The sequence below is a fragment of the Poecile atricapillus genome, chromosome 7 (assembly GCF_030490865.1).
Source record: "Poecile atricapillus isolate bPoeAtr1 chromosome 7, bPoeAtr1.hap1, whole genome shotgun sequence".
Classification (NCBI taxonomy): Eukaryota; Metazoa; Chordata; class Aves; order Passeriformes; family Paridae; genus Poecile; species Poecile atricapillus.
The window spans coordinates 20064356-20079672 of NC_081255.1; the positions used below are offsets into that span (position 1 = coordinate 20064356).

Sequence of the window (15317 nt, forward strand, 5' to 3'; positions counted from 1 at the left end):
AGCATGTCATTCCAGATTTTTTTTTTTTTTTTTACAGCTAAATGTATAATTTTCCAAGTTTTTATCCAGGCTGAGGCTGATATTTAAAAAAAGTTTTGTTCTCACTTGTTCTTTCAGCCATATTTTGCTCGCTAGTCCAGGGAACTAGCTAGTCCTGGAACTATCAGCCTGCTACCCTGATATCCATTGGACATGCTGTTGTTTCTCTGGGCACCCCTTCAGCTTTGCATGGAGAGCAGCATGTCTTTAACACCTTCTCATCAGGAAGCAGTCCATCCTTTGGGATTTCCTTTCCTTTGGGCTCAAGATCTTTCATTCCTTCAAGCTTGTTGGCAGAAATTAAAGGGGTACCTCTGCTGTTTCAGGCAAGATGTCAGTGCAAAGCCCTCACCTGCTGTCTGAGTTTCTTGGTGTTATTCTGCCTTAGGAAGAAGCAGGCACTCCACAACTGCATTTAAAACTCTTTGAAAAGTGCTGTTCCCTTCCTGTTTGCATTCATAAATTGTTTCAATATTTCTCATTTCCAAAAGTGAGCTGCAGAAGATAACCCTTTTCACTCTTTTTGTTGTGCCACGTTTTGGTGCCAGTTAAGCTCCAGTTAGCTTCCTGAGCCCTCTGGCCTTTAAATACTTCTTGCTTTTCCAAGAACTTTTAAGAGCCACGACGTAAAACGTCAATGCTACCGGATGTTCCAGTGTAGTCTCAAATCAGGCTTCCACCTACTGTGATTTAGAAAAGACACTGCGTATGTCCATTACATATCCTCCACTAGCAGAAGACTGTTTGCAGAAACTAAACTACGTACTGACGGTGAAAAGCATTTCACCAGGTTTTGAGAAAACCCTTGTAAGTAAGCCTAGGTAAAGGCTTAGCATGAAGCCAGGATAATCTTGTGACTAATAATAGATCAAACTCAGAAAAATTGTTTAGCAGCAGAACTGCTGTAGTGCACTGGAAGGGCTCCCACAGAAGGAAGGAAATGAACTGTTTGAATCTGTTTATATAAAACACTCTTTATGCCCCCACCTATGTATAGGCATACATCTTATCTGTACCACTCCTACATATCCTAGATCAAACGGGAGAGTCATCAGACTTCAGGGATCTAAATACTTTTGGATGCTTTATTTCACAATACCAGAGCTCTGCAGGTATAAATTTCTTTTTATATATCATGTGTTCCTACATCCATGTACAAGACTTACTGGAACCCCTTTCAGTATTAAGCCATCTGGGACAGGGTGCTATAGGAATCTGAGGTACTCCTTTTGGGAGTATCCAAATCAGGACATTCCAAGCACTAACAGATACAAACCTGTACCAGCAGTGAAAGAAATAGCATGGGTGGTTTTCTTTAAGAAGCAAGTATTCTGATTGAGAATATTGGCTCTCTATGTGTGAAATACTTTCAAGGCTTGTGCCTTTGAATGTATTAGGTCCAATTTCCAAGGCTGTTGAGAATTTGCCAACTGCATAATTTTCAGCTGTAATTATGAAAGATTACTGTCAGAAAGGCTGACTTTTATTTTTGAAGGCCATTCCTGAGAAGATACTGAAAAAACCAGACTCACCCTCGGTGTTTCTGATGAACCTTTTACAGCTTCTTCTGACAACGTAATGCTGGTAAGATAATAGCTTTGCTAGAGAGCTTTTGAAAACTGGTCTCTCAAGCTTAGACAATCTGTGTGAAGAAAGTAATAGTTATCATTCAAACTTGACGCCAGACTCTAATTATTACTTCAAACACAACACAACAACAGGATTTTTTTTTAATCTCCTTGGTACTGCAGTAGCCACACCTGTATCCTTTCAGAGGAAACATATTTCTCTTCTCCTGGATACTTTGCACAAATATGTATTCATTTGTACAGTACACTCATAAATTTGTTTAGAGTTTGGCTCTTCTAATTTTTACTCTATTCATCTTATTGTAATACTTTATGCAGTACTGCATTTAAATTAAATTGGACTTACTTCAAATGCTGTGAGCCCTTGAAACTTCCCTTGCTTAGGAAAGACACCTTGTTTATGGTAAAAAGTGGTAAGGGCCACAAAGCTGCTCAGTTTCACTTTGCTTTTACCACACTGGTCTAACTAAGCCAATCAGACCAGTTGTGCTAAACAGTGTTATGTTTAGGAGTGTCACTTGATCCCACAAAGTGCTGGGCTCATACTCCCAGAGAAGACAGGGACTATGAAATACGGATTAGCCTCTTATCTGACATGCAGTGTTTCATCTTTCCTGTACTATCTGTCTAGCTGACAGTCATTTCAGTTGGAATGCCAAGCTAAACCCACAGACCCGAATAGTATTATTATATGATTTTCAAAGCAGCCAAACCACATGCTCCACTCCTCCTTTCTTAGACTGATTATATACGTGCTGGTTGTTAACAATGAGGGCACTGAAAACCAGAGGAATTCAGCATTAAAGAAATACTACATTTTATTACAAAAATGTATTGAAATCCCAAGTTCTCTGTACCTGCAGGGTCCTGAGCAGTGCTTGCTCTTTCAAAAATCCCAGCTATACATTTTGACATACAATATGGGTCTGACTTGTAAAAAGCACAGGATTTGAAATATTCTTACAGTTTTCCAAGAGAGGCTTAGGATTCTTTAAGAAATTTAATGTATGGAAAACATGCACAAACTTGTATTTTGTAGTCATATTTGTGGCTTTATTAAAGGTTGTCCATGGAACTCTTTACACCCAGCAACAGAAAATCATTGCTGTATAGAACACAGACATACAAACATATCTTAAACACAGCTCTTTTAAAGGGGCTTTTCTGAAAGTGTTTGCCATTGCTTTCCTGATATGGCTGTGTCCTGGGGTGACCCTCCCAAATTTTCCCTAAACCAAGACAGGCTGCAATGGTCTGACACCATAGGAAACATATGAAATATAATTAGAAATCAGTGGAGAGGCCTTAAGGTACACACTCCCATGGAACATTTTCCTACTGTTCTTTGGAATCTGGTTTATTTGAAAGTGTCTATGTTGTTAGACTTATTTTGATGACCAGGAAATAATGAAGGACACAGAGGGACTTTTTCTCACAAAGCTAAGATAGGACTATGAGGAGCAAATAAGCTCATCAAGAGTGTAGCAACCTCTTCAGGTTGTACATTATACACATTTTCATCCAGTGACTTGGTACCATGCCATGTTATGCATTCCCAGGAATGGAAGAAGCGCAAGGAGTCATCCAAAGGAAGGACGGGAAAACTAATTCTGTTGTTAGTACCTCTGTTCTTTAAATTTCTATTTACTGTATGGTGCAAAACAAGACCTGTAGAGATACCTAGGAATGAGTTCCTTCATCCTGGTTTTCCCACATTCCCAGCATTTAGCAGGCTGTGTGCACCTAAAGTATGTTCTTAGTCTTCAGGGGAGGTCTTAAATTTTCCTAGAAAATAAACTATTCTTTATATCCACACCGCTCATCTTCCTCAGTTCTAACAACACAAATCAGGACTGGGGAGACAGAGCTTTCATTCTGCCAGAGACAGGCTTTGAAAGAATATCTTAAGCTACTGAGATGTAAAAAAATATACCTGTAAAGGTGGGTATATCACTTTGTCCTGATTTGGGGACTGAAAATACAGCCATGAACAAAGAGAGACAGGAGGTTCATCTGTGCCCAGCTCATGTGCCTCAGAGAGGTTCTTGAGTCAAGGCATGAGGCCTCTCTGAGGTCTGTGCTAACACCACCCTGCCAGTGCCAGGGACAAGGTCATGGTCAGGCCAAGGTCATGCAACTCCTGCTGGGGACATTTTCATCGTGTCGGGACTACCCCACCACCCCCAAACAGTTTGTGTCAAAGACTATGGAAGGTTCAGATTTTACCCTTTGGGTTTTATGGGTGACTCCTGTGTCTTTGAAGTTCTGTTCCCACTGAAGATGAAGGCAAATTCCCAATGATATTAATGGGGTTAGGATGTGTCCTTGTCTCTGTTTTTTTGCTGTTGTTTCCTTTGTTGCAGTAGACCTATTCCTTTATTAAAGTTTTTGCCTGGGGGAAAAAGAAAAGCCACGTTGCTAAATAAATTATGAAATATTTGCATTTGTGAAGCCAACCCCTTATGCCTAGCTCCTCCTCTGATATTAAGATGACACTTTTTATAGAGCTTCAGCTTCTATACTGCCATTATTCCTCTGTGGGATCTGAGACCAGGAGGTGACAAAACAGCCACCATGAGCCAAGTGACAGTAAGTAATACCCAGGAATGATTGCTGATTTTGACTCAGCGCAATGAGAAACTACTATAGTAGACCAGTGATGGTTTATTTAGTGAAGGAGAGCAAAATAGGATCAGAGATGAAACTGAAAAATACCATAAAACTGGGGAGGTTTCTAGACAAAGTTTGATTTTTAATCTGACAATAAAAGGCCATATGTTATACAAAATACCCATAATAATAATGATCCCAGGAGCAAAGTGTTAAAGACATCAGTTTGCTAATCCCTATGTATGTTCTTTTTACTTTCTTTTGCATTTTTATTTACTTCTTTTTGCCTGCAGTACTCTCAAAGCTACAAGAATGAATGCAGCTCACTTTAGTGTCACCAGCTGTAATGAAATGATCTGCAGTTACTCTTGTGAATGTTTTGCATCTCTTGTTTTTATTGCATTTGTACATTGGCTTTAAACATTAATAGTGGCTTCCTTAAAAAAATGGTTTAGCATGTGTTCAAATATGTATGGTTCAAACTGGTTAGCCTAGCTTATGAATCTCTCCCTCCTACTTTTACCTGTTTAATGCATTTGACTTTACCTTACCCCACCTCTTGTAGGTTTGGAAACAGAGAGGCAATGACTTTCTCAGGTGCTGGTTTGTGCTGTGTTTTTTTATCACTTGGTTAAGTCACTTCAGTTTATGCCTTTTGCTTTTATCTTTGTGGTGTAGCCTAGGGAGACTGTATCTGTAAAATGGGTGAATGTTAGGTAACTATCATAGTAAATGAAACACCCTAATAACTGGAATTTTGCACAGCTAACTTCAAAAGTGTCACCACACTCAAGGTCTCTGACTTCCTTGGTGTTGACCATTATAATGTTCCTTCTGCTCTTCCCTTGCTTCCCTTCTCTTGCTTCCCTTCAGTTGTCTTGTTGTCTCCTCCATTCTCCTACAAACTATTTTTGCTCCCATTTCTGTTTCTTCCTTTGGCAGGTTGGTGAGCAGCTGGGAATACAACCGCACAATTTGTCCCTAACTGCTGTGAAGTGTTTCTTTCTTTGCAAAATGTTCTCTGCAAAATTTTCACTTCCTTCATTCTCACTTTGACCTTCCTGTAGAAAAATATTTGTAGTAGTTAGAAAGCAAGAATTAAAAGATGAGGTTTGCCTTGCACAGTGCCTAGGATTTACAAGGTCAGGATATGAAATGGAGCAGCTTTCAGAGCAGGGAAGGGAAGAGTTCCTGAAATTGTGCTGAAGTGTAGGACAGTGGTGCTTACCTCCTACTAGTGTAAAAATACATTTTTAAAATGCACTATAGCAAGAAAAATGTTGCTATTTGGCTGACAGAACATTAGCCCAAAAAAGAACCCTAGAAAATGGCACACACAAAAGCGCCCTGGAGCTAAATACTCTCACTCTTTAGAAAGTCATAAGTAAGCAACAAAAAGAAAACACTCAGTGACACAGCTTTTAGTGAGCTTTTGGCAGGTTTTGGAATGTAATGGAGAAACCACGCAGTGCTATAATGTTATACCCTTAATTTGCAGGCATTAATACATGTGAAGACAGATTTTTGGATTATTGTATTATGATGCACAACTCTCTGGCTAATTTGCATGCAACATTTCAATGATTAATAAATGAGGCAATGCTGGTAACTACTGTATAACAGTGAACCACTTGTAGCAATTGCTAGAACTCCAGCATGCAACATCAAATACTATGCTCTGTTCCTGTAAGCTTTGAATATTTGAACATCAGTTTGCAGTTCCCAGGCTGCAGTGATCAAAGGAGGGGAAGAATGTTCCTTACTTTTATCCTTCTTACAGAGAACCAGAATAGTCAGCAGATACCTTGTGTAGAAATGTCAAGGAAACACAAATGAAAGAAAATAAAATCAAAAGGACTTACTAAAATTACTTGAGTAAAAGTGTAACACAGCTCTTTATAAAAAGCAAGATATATTTTTCAAGTCCTAATGTTTTGTAGTTAACAGTTTTAGTAAAATGAACATATCATATATGCATAGAATAGCATACTCTCAATACTGGGATATATAATTTAAAGACCATAAAGATTAGCATATAATGGGTCTGCATTAAAAAATTATATTATGCTGTCTGAATCCAAGACCTAGAAGTGTTACAACTGATTTCTTGATTCAAACACAACTTCTTTTACTGCATTCATGCCAAATTTGTGAGGATTATGAAAAATTCAGTATATTAGATATATAATCTGCTATTTCCAGTCTAAATAAAAAAGTTTCAGATATGTGACACATATGGGTAGCAATTTAGGGCATCAGGATATCTAGAATACACCGATATTGCTATCATAGGTTGGAATTTCAGGTCAGGCTCTCTGCCTTTTACTATGGAGAATTCTTTCCCTGCTACAAAGGGTTTTTTTCACACTTAGCCTAACACAAATTTTTTTCATCTCCGCTCTCATTTTTTAATTCCTGTCTTTTTAAGAAATCTCTTGTGAAATTCAAGAGGTGCATCATATGCTTGCATCACACCCTGAGCACAGTTAGGCTTTGGCTTACCGAGCTTTCAGGTGACGCTGCCAGCACCACTCTGCCTCCTGAATATTTTACTGCAGGCATGGGCAGCTTACATGTTCTGAAGCAATTACTATATTAAGTACCCAGTGATGTATCCTTCCCAGAAACTGAAAATAAAGGTATAAAAGAAATCTGCACAATAATTCATGGGCGTTAACATATGGGTGTATTTTCTCTGTGGATAATTATCTGGCTATGCTAATAAAGCCAAGGATGCTTTGATACATTAAAACCATTTCTCACAATGATGCTGTTGAGCATTTCATTAGTCAGAAGTATGCCTGCAGACCCCTGTGACAAGACAAAGCACTGGGCTACTTTAGCACGCCTTGAAGAAGGTTCCCAGCTCAGAGAAATTGCTCCCAAAGCTTCCTTTGACTTGCTGGCAGGCAGCTGGCATGGAGCCCCAGAGTCCTTGAGAAATTCTCCAATGCATTTCTCATCACTCCCATCATGTGAGCTCAGGGTATGTTCGGTGGCTGTGCAGACACCAAAAGCACATTCTGCCACAAAGGTTGCCCTGGGAGGTGGGCTCAGGCTGCCACGCCTCTGCCTGTTTTCCAGTATTGGAATTGCCCAGCTGGAATTGAACTTCACACAGTTTAAATTTTTAAGCCTTCAAAGATTTTTATATTTTTAGTTTTTTCTCAATGTTTTATCCTTTGACCCCTTGCAGTAATTTTGTGTAAAAATGCACTATTCTAACACAGCAAACCACTGCCCTACTGACACACAACTACCTGCATTAGGGAAGCATCCTCAGGGATACGGGGGTTTACAGAAGAACCAGCCAGGTTTTTTGAGCAGTGTCAGGGAGGCAGAGTCCTGCCCTTGCTCTGGGGTGGTGGTGGTGGCTGTGGGGAGGGCAGGAGACGCCCTGGTGTGGGGGGGCTGGATTTGGAGAGCCTGTGTCTGCATTTCCTGCACCCCACGAGCGTGTCAGGCGAGCCTCGGCTTGTGGAAATGATTACAAGGCAACTTATACCAAACAACCATCCCTGCTGCTGTGTTTGTTACAAACTTGGCTGCTGTACAATAATGTTTAGTGGATTAATAATGTTTGCTTTTGGCCTCTCCTACTCCCTCGGCAAACAATTTTCATGTATAATAAATGTTCTCAGAACAGAGCCCAAGGGTCAGAATAGCCAAACCTGCATGCTGAGAAGAGACTCCAGGTTTCCACACAAGAAACAGCTTTCTTCCCTCTCCAGGGTCCAGTGTTTGGGCATTTCTGCAGGGTCAGTTTTGCTGAGCAGGTCCCCCTGAAACTGCAGAGGGGCCACACCACATATCTCTTTTTGCAGGAACCAGTCTGTCCAGTCAAAAGGGTCACAGTGGGCACCAGAGGCAGCACAGAATCACCAGGATGGGCAGATATTTCTTGAGTGTTTGGCATTTTGAAATAGGAAAGCATATTTTAAATTAAAAAACTTCATCTATATATGTATTAGGCAAAAAGTGAACATTTCACACAGGGCATACTGTGTTGAGCATGAGGTTGAGTAAGTGGCTTGTGGTCTGGCATTTTCAAAGAAAGCCTTAGAGTTACAAACCCTTTAAAAATCTGTACGGTTTATTTTGTTGATTATTAGTCTATTTTGGGAAACAAAGAATCTGCCCACGTGTCATAATGTGTGGCAGAAATATAAGGATATGCAAATAAAGAAATTACACAACAAAAGCAAAACTGAATTAAAGCTGTTTACAGTCAAAAAAGGAGAGAACCAGATCTGCAGCCTTTTTATTGCTACACCACTGAAATGAGAGTGTGCACAGCCAGGCTGCTGAGGTGCTTGTGGTGCTGTACAATGGTACATGGTACAGCTGTTTCTTTGCATCCTTCCTCTGCCCTTTATGTCTCCACAGTTACAGCTGAAATGGAGGCAACCAGCCTTGGGTACAATGAAAGAGGAATGTATAAGTAGTCTTGTAAAACTTTATGACGACTATTAATTGATCAAATAATTAAGAAAAGCAATCAGCACTTACTTCAAGTGGCCTGGGGAGCAGGAGCCTGGCAACACTGGGACAGAGACTCTTTGCTATTGAACCCTGTGACCCAAATGCTGTGGCTGAGTATTTGAAAATACTACAAGAAATACAGGTTGTGCCACAGATCCAGGTGCTCTCTGACACACATGGTGAGCTCGCCAGCACTGTCTCCAGTGGAGGATTTCTTGCCTGTCCTGTACACTGAAGTTGTGCTTACACAAAGCTGTGGGTAAGATACAAGAGCTCAGACAGGCAGGTTAGGTTAGTGTCTGCCGTGAAAAGATAGGCAAGAAAAATTAATTTTGTCTTGGCTTATCTGAGCAATGCCTTACCATCCCACAGAGCAGTGTTCTGTGTCACTGGCAATTTTTCCTGCCACAAAAGGTGTTGCTTGACCACAGCTAGCCAAACAAGAAGTAAATATGTAAAACAATTTGACAGGCATCAGACAAAGAACATTATCAAACAAATTATTTATCAAATGTTTTTGGGTCATATGCAGAGAAAATAAAATTAAAAAATTCTTGCAGGACATCTGAGCAACAATACTATTTTCACTGAGCCATTAGACTCAAGCTACGAGCTGTCTTCCATCCAGACTGGCTAATTATGAAACCTATTCCTTTACAACCCTCTTCATTATGCAGGATACATACATTATTTCTATCTCTTACGCACAATTTTTTTCTGAAATTAATTTGTTTGACATTTTGCACACTTTGTTGTTTGGCTGATTGTTCAGGATGAAAAGGGAAAAAAATCTTTTGTAACCTCTTGTGGTTGTGAGGCATTTCCTTACACCTACTTCCACGGAGGCTCAGTGGTAGGGACCATGAACACAGCAAAACAGAAATGTGAGCATGACAGCCAGATCTTCAGACTGGAGTTTATATTACCAATTCAGGAAAAAATGAGATAGAAACATATAAATATATTTAGGAACATATTAAACACAGATTTTTTAAAATCTGAACATGAGAGTGTGTTGGGATTTTGCCAGTCACCTTTGTCTTTATAGCAAGACCATGCAAACTTCAGCTCCTAAGCCTGAGACTGGAGATATTGAAAATTAACAGCCACACTTGTTGCAATGTGAAAATGTAGGTTAAATAACATCTTTCTTCAAATATACTCTTCTCTTTATTTTTTTTCTTAATTGTCTCCATTTTTCCTTTGGCACCTACAAAACACTGTAACCAACCACAAATAACTATACAGACGGAAGAGGGAGACTGTAAATAGACCATTGTTTCTCCTTATTTTGCTTATTCATATTTTGGACATGTTTATTTGTTTATAAAATTGCTGTACATGAATAAAAGCGCTAGAAATATTCCCAAGCTATTGATTACAGGTAATTTAAAGATGATATATTAGTTCTCTAAAAATGAATCATATGAAGATGGGGTCTTTCTGTCTTCAGATCCAGTCATCTCCTTGTCTGGATCTAATTTTCTCAGCTCTTTTAGAGATTTAGCCCAAGCTGAGCAGAAATGCTGTGATTTATCTCAACAGTGCCAGAAATTCAGGGCAGTTTTGAAGTATTTGGAAGCACTTATCCCTTGCTACCAGCCCAGTCCTGACAGCCCAGCTCATGAGAGAGGTTTCTGTTGTCCCTCCTGTCCCACATCCAGCCCCACTCCCAAGGTGTCCAGGAATACCTGTGCAGGGTGCTCACAGAGATGTGCTTTGGTGCAGCCCCAAGCAGCAGCATCCCTCCAGTCCCAGCCTGGTGGGGATGCTGAGAGGAGCCAGGGGAGCAGAGCAGGGCTCAGCACACAGCCCCAGAGGGCCCCACACCACACCACAGGGAAACAGCTGCCCTTCACCTGCACACCACCTGCTCCTACAGCTAACAAGATGTGCTTAGCACATCTGGAAACTCACAGGGCTGATTTTCAGAGTGAAAGTACAGTTGAAGGGAGACATTTCCGACACTTCCCATGTAGCAAGGGCTGTGCTGGTTGGCAGGAATGGTTTGTTATAGCTCTCTAGGAGCAGAAGTGCAGCTTTCATAGTGGATTATCAGATGCCTGAAAGCTTTGTAGATCTGTTCATTCTGGGTACAGATGAACCCACCACTTCTCCAAGCTTGCTCAGCAGCACGGTTCAAGTCCCCAATGCATGTCCACTGATCTTTGTACTTCCTTGAAACAGCCCATTTGGAATGGTCGTTAATGGAATGAAAGGTGGAGTTCAATGGCATCCCTATGATGTTTATGTTGTAGACGTGGTAGTCAAGAGAGCAATTTGAGTAAAGCTTTTCACCAGAACGCTGCCATGATTCAGCCAACAAATCAGTCTTCAGTTCCTGAGCCATCCAGGCCACATAGATATCTGTGGGATAACATAGGATGTGGACAATCAGTGTTTCATGTTCCTTCATTCATAGATAGACTGAAAAGCATAATCTAAATTGTGCTCGTTTCATTGTAATGCATTAAGTCAGCCAGAGGGAATTTTGCCCGCTCCCCTTATTTTGACTTTTTCAGAAGTTCATTTCTACTTTTTTTTCCTTCTAGAAAACATGTTACAAACAAGCAGCAGAAAAAAAAAGAGAAGGGACAAAAAAATTGCAAGTCTTCTTCATAACAGAAAACCCCCAGATGATGCAAACCCCCTGTTTCTTCTTTCCTGTACTGTTGAGTAATGGAACATAATTTTCTGAAAATCTAATTGTTGAATACCTTAGGATGGACCAGACAGCTTTTTGCTTTGTGGGGCTGAGAGAACACTGGGATGGGACAGCACACCTTGCTCTCTGTTACATTTATTTATGGAGCTGAACTTCTTTTTTTCCCCTCAGGAAGAATGTGAGTTTTAAAATAATTTATTAATTTACATTTTAAGAATTAATTGAGAATGTGTTATATAGAGAGCAAAAGGTTCTTTTACCATCTATGAACAAGTGTGACTTTGCAAAGTGGAGAAAGGTTTCCCCATGAGCTGACTGGAGCTTGGAGAGGTGGCGCAAAGGGACCGAGGGCAGCCTGGACTTGGCACAGAGTTTCTGGAGATTTGGGAGATCAGCTTGGAAGATGTCAGGGATGGAACAGCTGTAGATTCCTGGATTATAACTCAGCATCTGTTGGTCTGAGAAAAACCCACAGAAATGAACACATGCAGAATTAAAATGGGTTAAAGAAAAGCAATCAAGAGAGCAAAATTCTGTCTTGGACAGAAAACCTAAATCCTTCTTAATCTTCACAGCCTATCTCCTGGATGAGTTAAGTGTTGAAGTACCTTATTTTAGCAATCAAGAATTTGTGCATTGCTTTGTATTCTGACTGGCCCAGCAGCACAAAGACTGGCTGGGAGAGTAATGCTCAGGCTTTTCACTTACACCTCATTATTTCTAACAGAACTGTTAACTGGTGGTCTTGGTCCACTGCCACTTCCACCATACTCATCTTCAAGCCTCTGTGCAGCCCCAGAGCACTCAGACATCATATGTAAATCCAAACCTGTCTGTATTTGCAGGAGTAGTTTCCAGTTAGTTACAGCTGCCAAGCCAAACGCAAGCAGGAGCTGCCAAAGGGTCTAGTTTGGTTTTAGGGAGAACAGAACTCAACTTTCAGCATCTGGATTGAATTTGCAGAAGAAATCTCCTTTTCTCAACAATGCACAGCTCAAATGTAGAAGTCCTTGCCACGGATAGCATAAACAGCAAGGGAACAAATGGGCTCATTAGGTGAGTTCATGGAAAACCAGTCCATCAGAAACATTCCAGTCTTTCTGGCTCAGGAAATCCCTGAACCACAGATTAGCAGAAGCTGAGAGGACAAGGCAGAAAAATCATTAGCATATGCATCTCATTTTTTGCCCTCTTCTGCTAAACACATGCATAGATATGTTTCCACAAACAGGAACCTGGGTTAGATAGGTCTGAGGTGTGGCCAACCTGGCAATTTGCACAGCACGTGTCTTTCATTAATATGATTTCAGGTTTTTAACTGAGAAAAGAGTGAAAAAACAGTGTGAAAAGAGTTGAGGAACATGCCAATATGACTTCTTATATTGTCTTTTGATAGTCCCTTTCCAGGATTCCAGTACCAATTATCATTGCCAGATAGTTCTAAATCTTGCAGCTGTATTTTCTAGGGTTTTGAGGGTTTTATATATTTAGTATTAGCAATTTTTGCAGCAAAGAAATACCTGGGAAAATTCTAGGTGACATTTATTCCATATTTCATACTTCTGTTGAGTCAATGCTACTACTCCAGCTCAGGCAGTGGTTGCCTTACATTTTTAGAACTGCAGATTACTGTTGCTGACTGAGCTATTACTGTTAAAAATCATTAATCATCCTACTTTGTATTTCCAAAGCATTTTGTTTGTGTGGACTGAGTTTACTCTTGATGTGCATTTGTGACTATTATTATCCTGATAGCCCCCACAGGGAGATGAAAACAGAGTGGAAGAGTGAATTTCCCACATTCACACAGGAAATCATTGGATAAACACAACTGAAGCCAAGAATGCTCCTTCCAGGCCCCACTTGGTTTCCCAATGTGGCAAAAAAAAGTCAAGAACAAGGAATTTTTGAGGTGAAACCTCAAGGAAAGCATTCAGAGAGGTGTGGTGGGACAAAGGCTTTCTTAGGGAGAAGCTTTTCGTACCTATTTCTGTGAACTGATCATATTTGAAGGTTATACAGATGGCTGTCTGTCCAAAGGACTCCCCAGTAGATGGATATCCATAACCATCCTCAGGGATGGGAGGGAACAGGGGCACACTGTGAATCACCCAGAAGCCTTGTGATTTATCCAAGAGCAGAAATCCTGTCAAAATAAAAGTTACTGCAAATGAATTAAGAACGAAAAAGCCCTGAGATGATAGAGCTGTGTCCTACTTCAGTTTTGCTGCTGCAGATACCACATTTCTATGTGTTAATGTCTACAGTAAGCTGTTCCAGAGTAGATTAGTAGACCACAGGAGACACTAATATTGCATTAAAATTGCATCAATTCTTTCCTGCATAACTCAAATTGTCATCATGTTTTATTTGAAAAAAATCCTTTCACACCCCCTTCCTCTGCTCAAATTTTGTCTTCAAGAGTTCTGACAACTTAGTAGTTGTGCTCCTCTCTCCATTTCTCATCTTTCTTCACTTCAAATATTCACTGGATAAAGGGAAATGGATTCTGTCAACACTGTGTCTTCTTTCCCAGACCAAACTATCCCCCATGGGGAAGCAGCAGAGGAACAGGCTATGCTTCTCCCCTCCAGGGTGGATCACGGCTCCTGAGCTGTGCCCATTGCTGCAGCCTGAAAATACATCCCTGCAAAATGTGCTCATTTCCACGTCAGGCTGGGCAAACCCCATCTGCTTCCTCAGGGGAACATTAAAACTCCACTGAAGTTTACACTTATTTAAAGTCTCAATTTTGTGTAACTACATCCTACAGCGCTTCCATGATCTTGGCAGCAGTTTCTTGTCCCAGAAAGTTTGGAGGGGTTTCTGTTGAGGGCATCTTTCCCTTCACATCTTGTACTGCTTTGCAATTAGGAACAGGATGGTCCTAAAAGGATTTGTACTAGTTTCAACTCTTGAAACAAAGAATCCATAAGCCCCAAGATCCTTCACACAGCACAGGTGTAGCAAAGCCCAAACAGAAGCTGCAGCATACATAACTATACGAAAACCACACACCATGCAAATCACTCTTGGGTTTTGCTTTGGGCAGGAATTTTAGATATGCAGATAGACAAAACAAACAAGTAGATGCTAACCACAACTTTAGAAAGGAGAAAATAGTAGTTTGGGCCTCTCCTTGTACCTTTGGTGTGTCCACACTTTGACCCTTTGGAGTCTGATTCAGGGATCTCATCGTTGTATATCGCATATGCAGTGGTGTTCCTCTGCAGGGAAACACAAATTTCTGAAACATGACATCCAGTAAAAGGAGGGCATTTAAGCAAACATCTGCTGGGAACAGAAGAAAGAATTCGGGATTCCTCTGTGTGAGCTTCATGAGCCTAATCCTGCTCCCAGTTCAGCTGACACAGTCTCCACAGACATTACAGTAAAATAAACCTGAAGACTCAGCTTTAGGGCCTCAGCCGACATGAAGTGGAAGTTCTCTCCATCGCTGCCGTAGCCCTTTCCCAAGGGTTGAATATGGTTGCTAAGCCAGTTTACATGGGTTTAGTGGGCACTTGCTTGCAAAGAAGTTCCACTCTGTTTTTTGGGCCTCTCTCAGATTTGGCAATCAGATCTGGTAAAAATATTTGCTGAGTAAAAATAGACATGACAAATGTTCTTATGAAGGGCAAGCAATTAAAGCTTTTTTGCAAAACGTTTGCATACGACCGCACCTTATTTCCCCTGAACAGAGAACTTCAAAGGAGTTGGGACATGCCTCCCCTCCCAATGTACTATGAGTTTGTGAAAAGTTTATTACAGCTACAGTAAGACCTGGGATAGCACAGTTTTCTGCCAACATTTAAGTGACTTCTGGGAGTCTCTTCTACATACAAATTGATTGCACCCTACCACAAACCCACAGGAGAAATGCAGAGACACACCCAGACTCCCAACAATACTACGTAGATGGGAAAAAAATA

At 40.7% G+C, this 15317-nt stretch overlaps 1 protein-coding gene across 7 annotated transcripts in view; it reads right to left on the reverse strand.

Moving 5' to 3' along the window:
* Positions 1-8389: 8389 nt before the first annotated feature.
* The window catches only part of LOC131580942 (sterile alpha motif domain-containing protein 13), a 38752-nt gene continuing 31824 nt past the window's right edge, over positions 8390-15317 (reverse strand). For 6 of the 7 annotated variants that reach the window (XM_058842727.1, XM_058842726.1, XM_058842723.1 and 3 more), the window contains 4 exons: positions 14531-14612; positions 13370-13531; positions 11646-11843; positions 8391-11087 (listed from right to left, as the gene is read on the reverse strand). In XM_058842727.1, the coding sequence (XP_058698710.1) occupies positions 10732-11087; positions 11646-11843; positions 13370-13531; positions 14531-14612 (798 nt within the window). In that variant the 3' untranslated portion in view covers positions 8391-10731. Of the gene's footprint in view, positions 11088-11645; positions 11844-13369; positions 13532-14530; positions 14613-15317 lie in introns of all 7 variants that reach the window. The other variant, XM_058842721.1, reaches the window with a different exon arrangement.